Below are 16,808 nucleotides of genomic sequence, written 5' to 3'. Positions count from 1 at the left end.
TAGTAAGGGCAATGATATAGACTAAGCTATTGCCCTTAGTAAAGAGGTAGCTACAATTTCAATGCTGGGCAACAGCCAATGAGGAGAGAGTAGTAATAGGCTAATTTTAGTGCTAACTAAATTAACTGAAAGTTAACTGATACAGAAGAGGTCCTGATGACTGGCAGTAGTCCTAGTAAGGTCAAAGTGGTAAGATGGCAGGTGTCAGTTCCGTTTCAGGTTAAGAGGTGGAGATTATAAAGAAAGAAAGAGAGTGATGAGCATTGCTGCTGTAGGCTAAGAAGAAGTTATAGTAGCTATAAGTTAAGTGGAAACGGCCGTGATTGTAGATTCAGTTGAAGGGAAGGTAGTTGTGGATTCAGTTGAGAGACTCTGGAAATGGTGGGTGACTGGGTTGTCAGCTTAGTTCAGGTTACATTCGCACTTGGTGTGGTTCAACTTGTAACAGTTGCAGAGCCTGTCAAGGTGGTGGCGGGTGTGGTTCATTCAAAGTGGTAGAGGCAACGGTTGTGGCTGCAAGTTGAGTTGAAGTGTTAGAGGCTGCAGTTGCACTTGAACTGATGGCTGCAGTTGCTGTAGACTCTGTCGACGGGGTGGCGGTTGTGGATTCACCTGAAGTTGTGGCAGTGGCAGTTGTGGGTGTCGGTTGAGCCGAAGTTGTGGAGGCTGTAGGTTGCATTGAAGTGACGGCTGTGGCTCTTGTGGTTGTAGTTCCAGGCGTGGTATTGGTAGACCCCGTAGAGGTGGTGGCCCCTGTGGGCTGAGAAGTAGTAGAGGCTGTTCCAGGTACAATCACCACAGGTTGTCCGTTGTTTGTGGGTAGCTGGATAACAACGAAGGAAGCGTCATGTCCTTTCCTGTTGACCAGGCATACGATGAGCACCCCGATGGCTGTTGTTATCACACAGGCTAAGACACAAGCCAGGAACACTTTCCACAGAGACCAGTCGTTGCAGCAACTGGCTTTCACCTAAGAAGAGTGTAGTAAAAATATCAGCGGTGAAGAACACAAACAGCCATGCTTTATCTTTTTTGTATTATTTAAAGCTTACTGTGTGAACATCATTGGAATCACTGCGGGTCTCTGAAGTTCAGGCTTAAAGGACAGGTTTTTATCCAGGTGGACATAATTGTATGCTGTCCCTAGCGTTAGAAGAAAGACAAATCTACCAAAATCTCATCTTCTCTTATTCTATTTTTTAGTAGAGGGGCCTTGTCTTTTCTCTTTTTAATAGACTTGATTTTGGAGAGCACTTTTAGGTTGATAGAAAAACTGAGCGGGAGACACAGAGATTCGCCATACACCCCCGCCATCACACGTAGGCCACCTCCCCCATCTCGCCTTCCCCCTTGCTTGATGAAGCTATGATGATGCATCATTATCACCCATAGCCCACAGTTTATTTTAGGGCTCACGCTTGGAGTTGGGCATTCTGTGAGTTTGGACAAATGTATAATGAAACCTTTCCATCCCCATAGTATCAGACAGAGTGACTTTCCTGCCCAAGAAATTCTTTGAATAAAATGCTTTTGTATTCTACCCTCCCTCACCCCTCCCCCTTTGTCTTTTTTCTGTGAGTAGAAGAGTACTTTTTTTAAAATTTTATTTTAAAGACGTGGGGTACACTTCAGAATTAGGTACACGAGTGGTCATCGTTCAGGTGAAGTTTGGGCCTCCCTTTGGTCCCCAAGAGTACTTTTTTTTTTTTTAGTTGGAGTCTCACTCTGTCGCCCAGACTGGCGTGCAGTGGCCACTCCCGGCCACCACAGCCTCGACCTGCTGGCTCCGGCGATCCTTCCGCCTCAGTCTTCCAAGTAGCTGGAACTACAGGCACGCGCTACCACACTCGGCTCATTTTTTTTTTTTATTTATTGTAGAGATGAGGTCTCACCAAGTTGCCCAGGCGGGTCTCGAACCCGCGGGTTCAGGCAATCCACTCACCTCAGCCTCCCAAGGTGCGGGACTACAGGCTGAGCCACCGAGCCCGGCTCCCAAGAGTACTTTTAAATGGCTATTTCTCTTTCGTGCACTTCATTCTTCAGTGGCCATTGTCATGGACATCACCTCCTCAAGAGTCCTGTCCCTTAACCACTGTGCTCTCTCCTTCCAGCTTGTTTGTTCCATGATTCCACTGTGACGTTTCTTCCGTCTGGTTGAAATCTTTGCTTCTGCAGCCCTACTTCACTCACATTCCTCCCCCGTCACCTTTTGTTGGCTGGCCCGTTATTTCAGTAGCCCTCATTCTAACTTCTTAGAATCTCTTGCACTTCTCATCTTCTCTATCTGCCCTCTCCAGACTTCTCTTGGAGCAGCTCACTGTTGGGGAAGGTCAAGCGTCTGGGCAGATTCGAATCAATATAAATGGTTGATCCTATGAGTCTTCTTTTTTTTTAATTTTTAATTTTAAAGATGTGGGGTGCAATTCAGGGTTAGGTATACAAATGTTCGTTATGCAGGCACTCTTGTTGATGAGATGTGTCCTCCCCCTCCCCTGGAAGTTTCCCACGACTGCCAATCCCTTTCTTATAGTATTTTGATAGTTGTTCAAGGTGCGCTTAGGAGTGAGAACAGGTGTTACTCAGTTCTTTGTGTCTGGATCACATGAGTTTTCTGCACTGGTCTACCATGCTATTATATTTATCTGATTAAGATACTTCCTCATTTTAAGAATATTTTCTCAACCATCTTTGAGTTTCTATTTCATCAAGTATCATCTGGTGATAAAAATGACTTGTAACTTACAGGATTCCCTCAAGGATTTGCAAAACTGAATTGCTTTGTTGACTGAAGTGTGAAGTGCTCAGATTATCCTTTTGCCTCAGCCTCCCAAGTAGCTAGGACTATAGGTACATGCCACCACAGCTGGCTAATTTTTTTGCACTTTTGTAGAGACGAGATCTTGCAGTGACACCTAGGCTGGACTCAAACTCTGAGCTTAAGCGATCCTCCCACATCAGTCTCCCAAAGAGCTGGGATCCACCACCATGTCTGACTAATTTTTTTAAATTTTTTTGTAGTGATGAGGTCTCACTGTGTTGCCTAGGCTGAACTCAAACTCAGGCTTAAGCAGTCCTCCTGCCCTGGCCTCCCAAAGCACTGGGATTACAGGCATGAGCCACTTTGCTTGGTCAATGAAAATGAATTACTTAACTCGGCAAACAAGAAAAAATATTTTCTGACTCCACTCTACTGAACTCATTCATTCTTTCACATTGCCCAGAAACAGTGTAAAGTGTGTGTGTGTGTGTTTTCTTTTTTTTTTTTTTCCAATCAGGTATCAAGAAACAAGCTCAGATGCCCTCTACTGAGTCTCTATAGTAAGATTAAGTAGCAGAGGGAAGAAAGTCCTGAGCCCAGGGAACCTGACCAAACTGTCATGCCAAATCAGTAATTTATAGTCAAGGTTCTATACAAGAGGTTGAATACTTAGAGATATAGTCATGAGGTAAAGTTAATTCAGCAACAGGACAAGAGGTCAGGAACCAAAGAGAGCTGAGTCTGGTCTCCAATGCCAGCAGAGAAACTCCAAAAAACAGTCAGGTTTCTGTGTCTAGTCATCTACACCAAAAGTCAGAACCCAAGGAGGTAAAGAAAGTGCCAGGTTCAAGGCCTGCATGCTGTAAGAAAATAAGATTATCACCAGCAGAGTAGGACCCATGAAATTTTGAACATGACACAGTCTCCCATCAGAGTCTAAGTGGTGAATTAATCCCTAATATCATCAACACACTAATTCCCCTACCCCTCCCTAAACTTGCATTTGCACTTTACACTATTCCTTCGATTTTCATATATGTTATCTGTTTAATGTGGATATCTGAGTCCCCCGTTAGATCACTGGTGAAAACAGAGACTGTCAAATGTTCTTCTTGTGAATTGCCTCACAGCGACTTGCAGTTGCGCTGAGACTACAACAAATGCTTAGCATAAATTGTACATGAATTAAGCAATTAAATACATTTCTTGGGCAGGTAGAGACAAAGCACGTCCCCATAGACATCCCCACCTGAATATAACCTCTATGCTATTACCTGTGTGGTGGGTAACTTTGGTTGGAGACATCTTGAATGTGTAAGTACTCCTGGGCTCACGCAGATCCCGGTTAAATTGGAGGAAACATCACTGGTTATGTTGCTTGAAGGTGGACACTGGCGTGTCGTGCTGTGGACTTCTTGGTCCTTTGAACATGTGATTGACTATGGAGACAAAGTGGAAATTAATAAGATGTCATGGTGTGGATTATTAAAATAAAACCACCCTGTCAAAAATACAAGAGTGGCTTTTAAAAAGAGTAAGAGTGTTCTTATTATTCTCTGAAGACAAGAAGACCAACACAGGTTATGACATACTACAGTTTACTTACGGTAAGTTACTAAAGTTCCAGTCCAGGAATGTATATCCTCACCCTCATCACATTACACAAATGTACTGAATCCCCTCGTGCTGCAGGCATCCATGGGTGGAGCACATATATTTGAAGCCTCATTAAGAAACAGGATGGGGCAGAAGGATTGCCGGAGCCCAGCAGGTCGAGGCTGCGGTGGCCGGGAACGGCCACTGCACTCCAGTCTGGGCGACAGAGTGAGACTCCAACTCAAAAAAAAAAGAAATAGGATGGTAGAGCTGGAAAAATCCTTGCATCTTACCAGGTATGACTCATTTGGGTCATTTTGGAAATAAGAATATTGAAGCAAAATGAGTTGAAGTGACTTGCCGTCATGATACATTGGCAAGCCCTGGAGCTCAGACTTATCCGTGTGAAGGCCCGTGAACTTTCCACTACAATGTACTAGGTATATGTTACTGTTTATGCTATACTGTACTATGCTAACATATTAATACAGCATATATTGTACTACATGATACTAATGCCAAATTCCCATGCAAACATGTCAAATTAGAATTGGATGTAGTAATTGGCCCAGTAGGAACTATCATTAAAAATATGAAAAATTCAGTTGGTAATGGACAGTAATTAGCTGAGTCAGTTTTTTCATAGTTTGTATGATTCATACTGTACTCTAACCAATGAAACTTGCCAGCCCATGACAGGGACACAGAAGACAAATCAGTTTGCCATATGTTTTTGCTGGGTTACACAGCAGTGTAAAAACAGTCCATAACAACAATAAAAAAAAGTCCCTAGTCTCAAGGAGCTTATTTGCTAGCAGTGAGGCAAAACAGATTTGTATATATTAACCAATAAATGCAATAATTGTAAAATACTGTTGAGAAGAAGGGGTGAATAAGTACTTAAAAAGAGTGGGTTTGGGGGGAAAGAATTTGGGAAAAAAGTGTGTCAAAAGAGGGAAGGAAAGAGATAAAGTGAAAGTGATAGAGGAGCAAGTTCAGGAAGGTGTGGATCTTGGGCAAAAGTTTAGTTACAAATAAAAAATAATGTAGATATCTTCATCTCACAGAATGATCATCATTACTTTCTAGCTATGAACCAAAGCCATCTCTGGATACTCTTTAATCTGATTCAAAAGGAAGATACTAAAATCTTACTTATAGATTTTCTGTAATGATGAATAAGTAAATAGCTGCAAAATGCTTACAGCAATGTCTGGTGCATAGTACGCATACAGTAAGTGTTAACTATCATTATTGCTAGTAGCGGTAGTATTTTCATTACTACTGATACTACTACTAGTTGTCTTTTATCGTGTTGATTTAACAACCCATTACTAAATAGTTATAAAAATTTCTGGTCAACCAACAAGTGGGTCCCATTAAATGTGTCAAACAAGCCTTGAATGTAGTAATTGACCCATTAGGAACTATCATTTAAAATATGAAAAATTCAATTGTCATTAAATATAGATAAGACGGAATATAGTTGGCAGTAGACAATTAGCTAAGCTGGTTTTTTCCATAAGCATACTATCAAAGAAATAGATATCAGCTTTATGTTTTATTCATTATGATCAAACAAAATTTCACCTGTTATTAATTAGGCAAATCTGAAGAAAATTGGACTTATCATTGTTAACACTCCGGCTTATTTTCCTAAGTGCTAATCCAATTTGCCTGTGACTGATAAACATTTTAATACACTTTGTAAACAAAGTTTTCAAAAGTTTCTGGCCCTGTTGGAATCCCAGTCCTTTTGAAGAGGAAGGTATGGATAGGTCTATGCTATGTGCAAAGAATCTGTGATCTTGGCCCAACTTTGGAATAATATTGCAGTGTGAGTAATAATTTTACTATTTTAGTTGTTCTCTTAGTCCAGGCAGAGTCTATACAAAATTAGAATAGTTGGAGAGCTGTAAATAATGTTTGATCTGATAATTGCCATTACCTAATAAAGGTCATCGGCCACTAAAGTGTACTAGCTGTATTTACCAAAGGAAGTTCTATACATTTTTTCCCCAACTGTATAAGGATTAATTTAAGATATCTTGTCTCCCTCACAGAAAAACCAAACACCAAAATTTATTTTCTGTTTTTTTATAATATTCAAATAATCTTTAAATTTGATTATTGACTCGAGTCTCAAGAGAAAAATGTTTTTATAACTCTGTCCAAATATCTAGAATAAAGTGAAATATTTAGTCAACTACCTAGACACTTGCTATAAAAACAACTTAATATTTGTAAACATCTTTGTATTTGTTATTACTAGAGGAACTATCAAGATGATGAACACCTGGCTACAGTGAATTTCTTTTCCCCACATTTGGGTATTGGGACATCTTGAAGATCCAGTCACAGAGTGATGGACTCAGAAGTGACAAAGAGAACAGCTGAAGGAGGATTCTTTAGTAACTCAAAACGACAGACTTCTTGGCTTTTGGTGAATTGGGAATCCTCCATGGGATAATTTTATGAACACTTACTGAGAAATAGAACTTTCTCCTTAGGTTTATCTTGTAAGGGATTGACACACTTTTTAAACAAAGTAAAACTCACTTACCAGGCTGGTTTTCAGAATGTTCTGGCCCTGATGGAATCCCAGCCCTTTCAAAGGGGGAGGCATAGGTTGATCTATGTGTGGAGAATCTGTGATCTGGGCCCAGCTGTGACTGCCATGGCTCACATGGCAAAGGCAAAATATTTCTTCACACGCTTTTCAGTGATTCTTCAGGCACTGAATGTTAACTTATCATTTTAATTTTCAACACATATCCTTTCTTGTTCTGATATCAAAGGTTATTTGGTCGGATATAGCCAGATAGATAAAAATCTTTATATGATAAAGATGTGATGTGATGACTATATGTGCTTATAATAACTAGACATGAAGGCTTGGTTCTTGGCATATACATTTTTAAAACAGACAAAATAATTATATTTTTACACAGTAAGTATTTTTAGAGATTTTTTCTTAAGCCTAAAGACAGTATCTAGAATTAATATCTAGTTTTCCAGCATTTTTGGAAACATGAGTTCTGACAGGTCTAAAAATTAGACATAAAAATCAAAGCATAGAATTATAAAAACAAAACAATAAATAAACCAATGACATCATTGAAACTTATGTTACATGATAGTAAATACAGAAAGTCATATGTATTTATTTGTATATTGTATGATCATAGAAGCATTCATAATATTTTACATCTTTAAATACTTAAATTTATATCTAAATATAGCATCAAAATAGAACATGAAATTTAAAGGAGAAAAATTAATACAGGATTGCTCTTTCTTCTGGAGATTGCGAGATTATGACCTTCACTACATAGTAGTAAAGAAATTATATTGCTTTCAAGTGCTGAAAATGAGACTGTAAGACAGGCAAACTATCAAAATGCAGCTGCAACACTCACCGGCTGGTTTTCTGAAGGTTCGACATTCACTACATATTTTCCATGCTTCCTGTCCATTCTTGAGCTGCCAATACCACAAGCTTAACTCCAAGAATACTTGTCAATTGTTCACTGCCCTTTATATCTGCAACCATGAGAAATAATTAAAACAACTGGTGGAAAATCAACTATGATGCATCAGTACAAGTGCGGATTAAACTCAATAATAAATAATTATTCACTAAAGTAGGATCCACCTCAGAGGAGGAAATGAAGTGTTAATTACAGAAAGACACAAGAAAACCAATGCTGCCTCTAAGAGCTATTGTGACTTCCCCCTCTGAAAATCTAATATAATTCTTCCTTCTATTCTCTTTGGTTTCATCATTCAGACATCTGCCTTCTATTTCAGGACCAACCCAAGAAAAAAGCTGAGGTAGAAGTTTGCCATTGCTTTTTCTCTGCTCAAGCAGGCATGCCTTCTCTCGTTCTGTTGGCACCATCTCTCAGGCACCCCTAGCTTTACGGACACTTCTCCCTTTCAGTTCCTGGGTTGGTGTCTGGAAATCTACTTGGTCAGTTATTCAGGTAATTCAAATTAAAAGAATTCAAATCATGAGTTCTACCTGATTTTTTTAGCCCTGTATATGTGTGATCTTTATCTTTCTGTGACGGGCTTATTTCACTTAACATAGTGTCTTCCAGTTCCAACCATGTTGTTGAAAATAACAAGATTTCTTTTTCTTTCTTTCTTTTTCTTTTCTTTTTTTTTCTGAGTCTTGGTCTCATTTTATCACCTAAACAGGAGAACAGTGGCAAGGTCACAGCTCACCACAGCCTTGACCTCCTGGGCTCAAGTGATCCTTCTGTCTTAGCCTCATGAGTAGCTGTGATTATAGGCATGGACCACAGCCTGGCTAATTTTTTGATTTTTTTTTTTTAGAGACAGAGTCTCTCTATGTTGCTTAAGCTGGTCAAGATTTCATTTTCTAGTGGCTGAGTCATATTCCATTATGTATATGTACCATATTTTCTTTAACCACTCATCCACTGATGGACAATTAAGTTGATTCCATATCTTCGTTGTTGGGTATAGTGCTGTAATAAGTATTGGGATGCAGGTATCTCTTCAATTTCCTTTATTTTGGATATGCAACCAGCAGTGGGATTGCTGGACCATATGGTAGCTTTGTTTTTAGTTTCTATGATGGCTACCAGAGGTTGGGAAGGGAAATAGGGAGGAGGAGATAAAGAGAGAATAGTTAATAGGTAGAAAAATACAGTTAGAAGAAATAAGATCCAGTGTTTGGTGGCGTATTAGGACAACTATAATTGACAATAATTTATTGTAATTCCAAAATAACTAAAAGGATGGTATTGGAATGTTTTAAACACAAAGAAATGGTAAACACTTGAGGTGATGCATATCCTAGTGACTTTGAATTGACCATTGCACCTTGTATGTTTGTATCAAAATGGTACATGTGCCCTGAGAATTTGTACAACTATTATGTGTCCATAGTAATTAAAAATGTAAGAACCATTAGAATCATGTTTCTAGGCAATATTGCTACAGGAATGACAGAATTTTGAAAATCTTTAGAATGAATTTTTCTTCTGTTGTTCAGAACATCTAGTTTGTCCTAAATTGTGAAAGAATTAACTCTTCTATTGATTTATCCACCCATCAAGTGAGAATACTGAGTTTCAAAATGTGCCAGGCATTTTTCTAGAACAAAACTTTAGTGACAAACAAAATACCACAAGATGAAAAGAGTTCTACAAATGAGTAATGGTGATAATCACAAAACATTATGAGTGTATTTTGATCCCACTAAACTGTATACTTACAATGATTACTATAATGAACTTTATGTCATGGATATGTGACCACAATAAAAAAAAAATTTGGAAAACAAAAGCATGATGACTCACTTCTGTTGAAGCAAAGCCAACGCCACCATTGTATGACCTTGGAGTATAAGGGGCTGACATGGGCTGAAGGTGTCAATAATACTAAACTTGACCTTTGAATAACCCGAGGTATTTGAAAATTCGAATAGTATGATTATCAAACAAGTGATATAAATTTGGCAGGGTGTGGTGGTTCATTCTGTAATCCCAGTTCTTTGAGAGGCCAAAATAGGAGGGTTACTTGAGGCAGGAGTTCCAGACCAGCCTGGTCAACATAGCTAATCCTTGTCTCCACAAACAATTTTTTAAAAAATCAACTATATTCTATTTAAAATGTCGTTACAATTTTATTCTGCAGAGACATTCAATTTGGCACAAGAATAACATAGTCACGGGGTATGTAAAACTCCATCACTTTTGATGGCACCCAAGCAGTGTATAAATAGCATAAAGAGTGGAAGATTATTCTTGTCACTGGAGTCTCACCCTCACAATCTTTAACTGACTAAGTAGTTGCAAGAGCCAGTCACAAAGTTTGAAAGAAAATTTAAAGCTTTTGGATTAAAAAATGTTGACAGAAAAATAAAATAACCCATTGTGCCTAAATATACCATGTAAACATCAGATTTTTCTTTGTTTTGCAAAAAATAGTTCTGTAGCATGTACGTCTAACAATGTGAATGCCTTAATTCAAAATTCAGCAGAAAAAGCAGAGCACACCTGGATTGTCAGAATGTGCAGAGAGCACGGGAATTTCTCATTGCCATGTCAGAATCGCCTATGAATGATCTTTGTTCTGAGTCAGACAAAGGGCCAAAAAGAAATCTGAACGTCTTGTTGGCTGACATGTTGTTGAGAGAACTCTACGACAGCTGATCATTCCTTGTGGGTGGGGGGAACGGGGCTGTTTCTCAGTCACCTAGTAGGTAAATTGCACTATTGTTTCAAAACCTAGGTCACAGCTGATTTTTTTAAAAGTCATTTTCTTACCCGACACTTTGATAAGCTCTGATTATTATTTCTTTGATCGACTGATAATCTGAGAGCAAATATGAGAGCTCTGTGATCTTAGACAATATTTTAGAGAAAGGGATTCTTATACTTTGTTTTTGTTTGTTGTTGTGTTATTGAGATTACAACCAAACGGTAAGACACATATTTCAAAGTCTAAGTAAAATATTGACATGCAAACCAATCAATTAAAAATATGCAAGATCCTTATGAAAAAAATTAGAAACTGAAAATACATTTTCAAGATGCCTGTAAAAATTATCAAAGCAATTAGAAGGAATCATTATAAATAAAATTAAAAATAAAAATGGAAACATTATTGGTGGTTTTTATTGTATTTTTTACAAAGCTGAGCCAATACATATAGCAAGTATTCTTTTATTAAATCAAAAGTCATCAAAAATATTTAAACAATACTATGGAATTATATGAATTAGCCCTACTTAAAATAGAATCTTCAGTAAGACAAGCATGTTTTGATTCACATCATTAAACTTCCTAATTCCAAATTTAAAGCCTACTTATAAATTTTAAATAGAACTCTATTCACAAACCATGGTACTTATTGATTTATTACCAACTGATTGTTGAGTAACAAACACACTCTAGACACGTTTGGAACATGAACACCAAATTAGCACTGACCAAGAAAGACAAGAACCCTGCTTACACCTGTTTTTTATTTATTGAAAGTCTGAATTTTGATTTCAGCTTTCAAATTTGTTTAAAATGTATTATTTTTGTTTGATCAAAGAGAATACTCTCTTTTTTATTTAATTTTAAGGAAAAAAAAATTTTTTGGTATATTAGGGGAATTGGAGGAAAGACCAAACAGTAACTACATATGAACTTCTACAGGATAAGGGTACCTGTGTAATTCATCTGTGTTCGACTATGGTGACTAGGAATTGATGACTTTTCTGTGGGTTGGTATTCTATTTTTAGGGTTACCTTCACTGTTCTGCTACTAAGCCAAAATTGTCCTTGTTTCTTTAGCTGACTTACGCCCTGGTTCTCCTATCTGAATATATCCAAAATAAAACTATTTTTCCTTCAGGATATGAGTCTATGATCCCTGATCCACAATTCAAAAATCCAAAGGTTTTGAAAGTTGAAAATTATTTTGCATGTTTGACACAAGTTTATTTGGTAGCAAAAGTTAATCCAAACAAATAAAGCTATCTGTGGTCTTGAATAAATTTAGCATAATTGTTTATATGTTCAATTACAAAATTACTAATGTATATTGCAGGATACTACTGCTTATGTTGTGTAATACACAGTATATGTACCATATTACATCTATACAATTTTTAAAATCTGAATTATGGAACATATCTGACTCAAGATTTTCACATGAGGAATTTTTCATATGAGCGTTTGTAGAAATTTTACATATTTTTTAAAGAGACAGATCTTGTTATGTTGCCCATGTTGGTTTGAAACACCTGGGCCCAAGTGATCCTCCCACCTCAGCCTCCCAAGTAGTTTGGACTACAGGAGTGAGCCACCACACTCATCATGTGAAATTTTACAATTTTTAAAGAAAACTATGTCCCTCTTTATCTTCATTGCTCTGAAAAACTATTTCATAAAAGACTTCACTTAGTAAACTGACTCATGACTGTTATGTTTAAATTGTGGATGAGAAGAAGAGGAAAATGCAGGCTTATCAATTGTAAAACATGTACCACTCTCGTGGTAGATGTTGATAGTGACGGAGTTTATCCACGTGTAGGGGCAACAAAGCACATTTTTTTCTCTTTGCACTTTCCACTCGGTTTTGGTGTGAATCTGAAACTGCTTTTTTAAAAAAAGTATATATTTTTTAAAAAGGCTGAACATGGTGGCTCAAGCCTATAATCCCAACACTTTGGAGGCCGAGGTGAGAGGATTGCCTGAGCACCAGGGGTTCGAGACCAGCCCGGGCAACTTGGTGAGACATCGTCTCTACAATAAATCGAAAATAAGCTTGGCAAGGTAGTGCACACCTGTGGTTCCGGCTCCTTGGAAGGCTGAGGCAGAAGGATCGCTGGAGCCCAGCAGGTCGACACTGGGGTGGCCATGAGTATGCCACTACCCTCCAGTCTGGGCGACGGAGTGAGACTCCGACTCAACCAAACAAAACATAAAAACACACGAATAAGTTTAACCATTGCTGGATCATAGCAAATGGTGCTGTCCTTGGGCAGCCTCTGACATAAGATTCAACTCACATAACATTATTGATACTGCTGAGATGTGCATGCCTGTTCCAGTGAGTGCGCCACACGGCTCACAGTTCTATCTGTATAGCACCTACAAGAAGTGAGTACTATTATCCCCACCTCTTGATGAGACACATATGCTTTGGGTGACCTTTGATAAACCCAAGTGAATCAGAGTGTGTGAGGCTCTCCATTTCTCGTCTCTAGTCATTTGTTAATTGTGTGACGTGCAGCCCACTGTGCCTAAGGACGGAGAGAAAAGATGAAAGACAGCTCAGACACCGAAATTGTCGCAAAGACCATGCAACTGCCATACATTTAGAGATTCTGGTGACAGATGTCAAGACTCATCAGGGAAGTATGAGTGCTTACTGGAAGCGAGGCCAGGGCGGTCCTGCCACCAAGAATGAGATCTGCCCACAGTGACAGAGATTGCGGGAATTCAGGCTCCAAATAAGAGCGAGAACTTAACAACTTCCAGGGTGGAGGCATGGCTCATCATCCACAGTGACCCTGCATGTCCCGGGCAAATATCAGGCAGGTATTAGCATGTTCAAAGGGCAGAGGATGGGCAGTCAGCCATGCAGACCACAGCCTTCTGAGAACAACAGGCTCCTAGATCTGGGAGCTGATGTTCATTCACCCAAGGAACTACAGTAGGCAGAGATGAACACAAAAAGAATAAGGGGGGACTCCAGCCCTCATTAGGCAATTGCAGCATATTCATGGGTTACTGGAGTGGGAGATCGGAATGGAAATCTCAGAAAACCTCTGTTCCCTAAGGTGGGTCACAGAGAGCTGGGTTAGCGGATCTGAGACTCAGGTTGGGGTCAACCCTAAACTTAGGATTAGGGTGGGTTGCAAGGGCTCAGTGATGGGACAGTGCAGTCCTGTTCAGGGCTACAGAGCCCTCCTCGGGGTCCCGTGGGCAGTGCAAACCCTGCAGACTCAGAGTTCAAAGTTAAGACTTGGCTTATTTCCTCTACCTCCTTGGAGGTGGAGGGTGGGTGGTGAACAATGAACGCTCACAGAGCTGGAGCAGCTCATGGAACTCCTCCCTGAGCCTGGTTTGGTCTGGGACAATGGTGAAACTGAGGCAGGACCAGAGGACGCTGCAGGAAACTCAACTCTAAGGAGCAGGTGGGGAGGAGGCGAGTGGGCGGAGTCATGAGGAGAAGTGAGAATAAACCACCGGGGCGATGTTTAAGAAGTTAGGAAGGCGAAGAAAGTGATCTCGGAGGCATGAAGCTTGCTGTGGTTTGGAAGAAGCAAGTTCAGGTCCAGATCTTAAAGGTTCCCATGCTCGTGGATGGATAGAGGGGAGGGAGGGGAAAGTGTAGAAGGCAGTGAGACAAACACAGAGAGGCAAAAAAAAAAAAAAGCAAAACTGAGGCATTGGGAAAAGCAGGAAGAGTGATCTGGGTGTAGAGAGAGGCTATAATGGAAACAACATGTTAGAGTCCAGTGTCAAAGAGGATAGAGAAATGTCAAGATGGAACTTTAAAACCTGAATGAACAAATGGACAAGACAGTAGTCTTTGGAGCAAGAAACTAAGTGAAAGTTAGATGTTCTATAACAAATTTGTATTTTAAAAAAAGATGTTAAATAACTTAAAGTTAAGCAAAATGTTGCCTAACCTAAAGTAATCCAATTAGTATACTGCTGTTTATGTTGTTGACTGCCTTTTTGTCCTCTGCTCAGAGTTGGGTGCTGAAATCTGGAGAATGATCTCACCTTTACCCCTGAGGAGGACCACACATAACCGGTTCTCCCAACTTCCACATTTGTTCCCCGGCTATTTATTTTTCACACGGCAGCCAGCATGTTCTTTCTAAAATGCCCACATGCTTATGTCACTGCCCAGCTCAAAACCCTAAATGGTATCACATTTCCCTAAAGTCCCAAGCCCTTTCCATGGTCCACAAGTCTCTCGGTTTTCTGGCCTCTGGTCACCTCTGAATCCTCACCCTACACGGTTGTATACAACATGTATCATGCCCCAGCCACGCCGTCCAAAAAATGTTCTAAGAAATGTAAAAAAAGAGGAAATACTTCAAAAATCTAAAAAGGTATAAAAAACAATCTTGTAAATAGCCAACATCTCATCATGCAGCTTAGGCAATAACATTTTTTACATCCAGTTAGAACATATAAAAAATGTTCCATCCAGTTAGAACATGTTCCTCTCCTGCAGTTCTTCCTACCTTCCTACATAACCACTATGCTCAATTTGGTGTTTATACTTCTCATGTATTTTTTAATGTTTCAATATATTGCACTGCTTGCATGTTTTAAAATTTGTATGAATCCTATTGTACTATTATTTTTTTATAATGGAAAGGGATTGGTCAGATTACATTTATAAAACTCAACTACATGGACCTTTGTCTATTTCATTCATTTTCACTGTTTCATATAGTTTCATTGACTGACTACATTACCACTATTAATCTAATCTCCTGTAGATGGAAATTGAGTTTGGTTCTTTTTTTAGTATTATAAGCCATGATGCTATGAATATTCTAGTATATGCCTTCTTGGGATCACTTATTCGAACGTTTCCAGATATATGATTAAGAGTAAAATTCCTAAGTCATCAGGCTTATGTTTTTTAAACTTTACTATACATTCCCTAAATTGTTTCCAAGGAAATATATTCACTCTCATAAAATAGTCCCATTTTTTCATAGGTACTAACACTCTTGTCAAATTTTTAACTTTGCTAATGTGTATGGTATAAAAATATTCTGCTTGATTCATATTTTTTCACTCTCCTTATATGTCACTTGGAGTTTCCAGGTTTTCTTGATTTTTGAGATACACAATAGATGTTTGGTGTGGGAATTTTTGTTTACTCTTTTTTTTCCTTGTATGTATTTTAAATGTAAGTGGGAGAGATTCAGAACTAGATGACTGTTTTTCATGCACAGGAATGAGAAAGCTTTCATCTTTTTGTCTTACATTCCTTGAATGTGATAACATTATACACATATACATGCACACACACATAGTATCCTCTCTTTCACGTAGTGTTTTAACAAGTAATGTACAATCTTTTTTTAAAACATCATATTTAATGTCCATGTAATCATATCATATAAGGTGTGACATAGTTGAGCTAACCTGTTCCCTAATATTGCCTCTCTACCTTGTTACAGGTCTTCAATTATGAGTAACACAGAAGGTGTTATTACTTCAAGGTAATTCCTAGTGTCTCATGCCCAGAAGGTGGACTTACACAATCAAAAGGTATGGGTATTTTATCACCCTTAACACAAAATGCTTTCCAAATGCTGTAACATTTTTTATTTGCCAAAAATATTAGCAGCTTATGTTCAAACACAAGATTAGCAATGGTGAGGAAAATGATATTTAAATATAATACAAATTAAATAGGTGGAGAGTATAATGTTTATGTATTGGTTGTTATTGAGTTTAATCATGTTCCCACTAATTTATAAATAGCTGTATTTTATATGCTTTTGCTCAGCTAACTACTAGTGAATTCTCCTCCCCTGAAAGCGTGGTTGACATTTTGATTGACAGTTGGCACTAATTCTCAGTCCCTTCTCTGCACTTCTCTATACACCAAGATTCTGGAACTGCATACCCAGGACCCCTAGAGCTCTGCCAGACTCTGCCAATGAGATGTGTTCACATGAGATTATAAAGTCAAAGGCAAACACAAGCCCTTCTTCCCCCAGCAGTGAGGGTGTCTGACACATGTAAGCTTCAACAAGCAGAAGGTTTTATGGGGATACACTGGACCACATCGTTCAGTCTCTGGCTTTGGAGCTGCAGGAAGCTATGGATTGGCAGTTTCCTGAAGTTTCCTGATCCCATGGCAGGTCAAGGGAAACCTGGAGATAACCTTCTCCCTTTTACTCCCCAGGACTCCCAGTAATTGAATAAGTACATGATAA

At 38.8% G+C, this 16,808-nt stretch overlaps 1 protein-coding gene across 1 annotated transcript; it reads right to left on the bottom strand.

Moving 5' to 3' along the window:
- Window positions 1–460: 460 nt before the first annotated feature.
- On the bottom strand, window positions 461–7,907 carry DYNAP (dynactin associated protein). Its single transcript, XM_008053177.1, is given in 4 exon segments — window positions 461–970; window positions 4,033–4,197; window positions 7,774–7,877; window positions 7,880–7,907. Coding segments are annotated over 4 exon segments (807 nt in total).
- Window positions 7,908–16,808: the final 8,901 nt, after the last annotated feature.

The sequence above is a fragment of the Carlito syrichta genome, unplaced genomic scaffold (genome assembly GCF_000164805.1).
Source record: "Carlito syrichta isolate Samal-C Ts95f unplaced genomic scaffold, Tarsius_syrichta-2.0.1 Scaffold287939, whole genome shotgun sequence".
Taxonomy (NCBI): Eukaryota; Metazoa; Chordata; class Mammalia; order Primates; family Tarsiidae; genus Carlito; species Carlito syrichta.
Note: the sequence above shows the minus strand (reverse complement) of the source record. Positions and strands in the feature narration are given on the sequence as shown.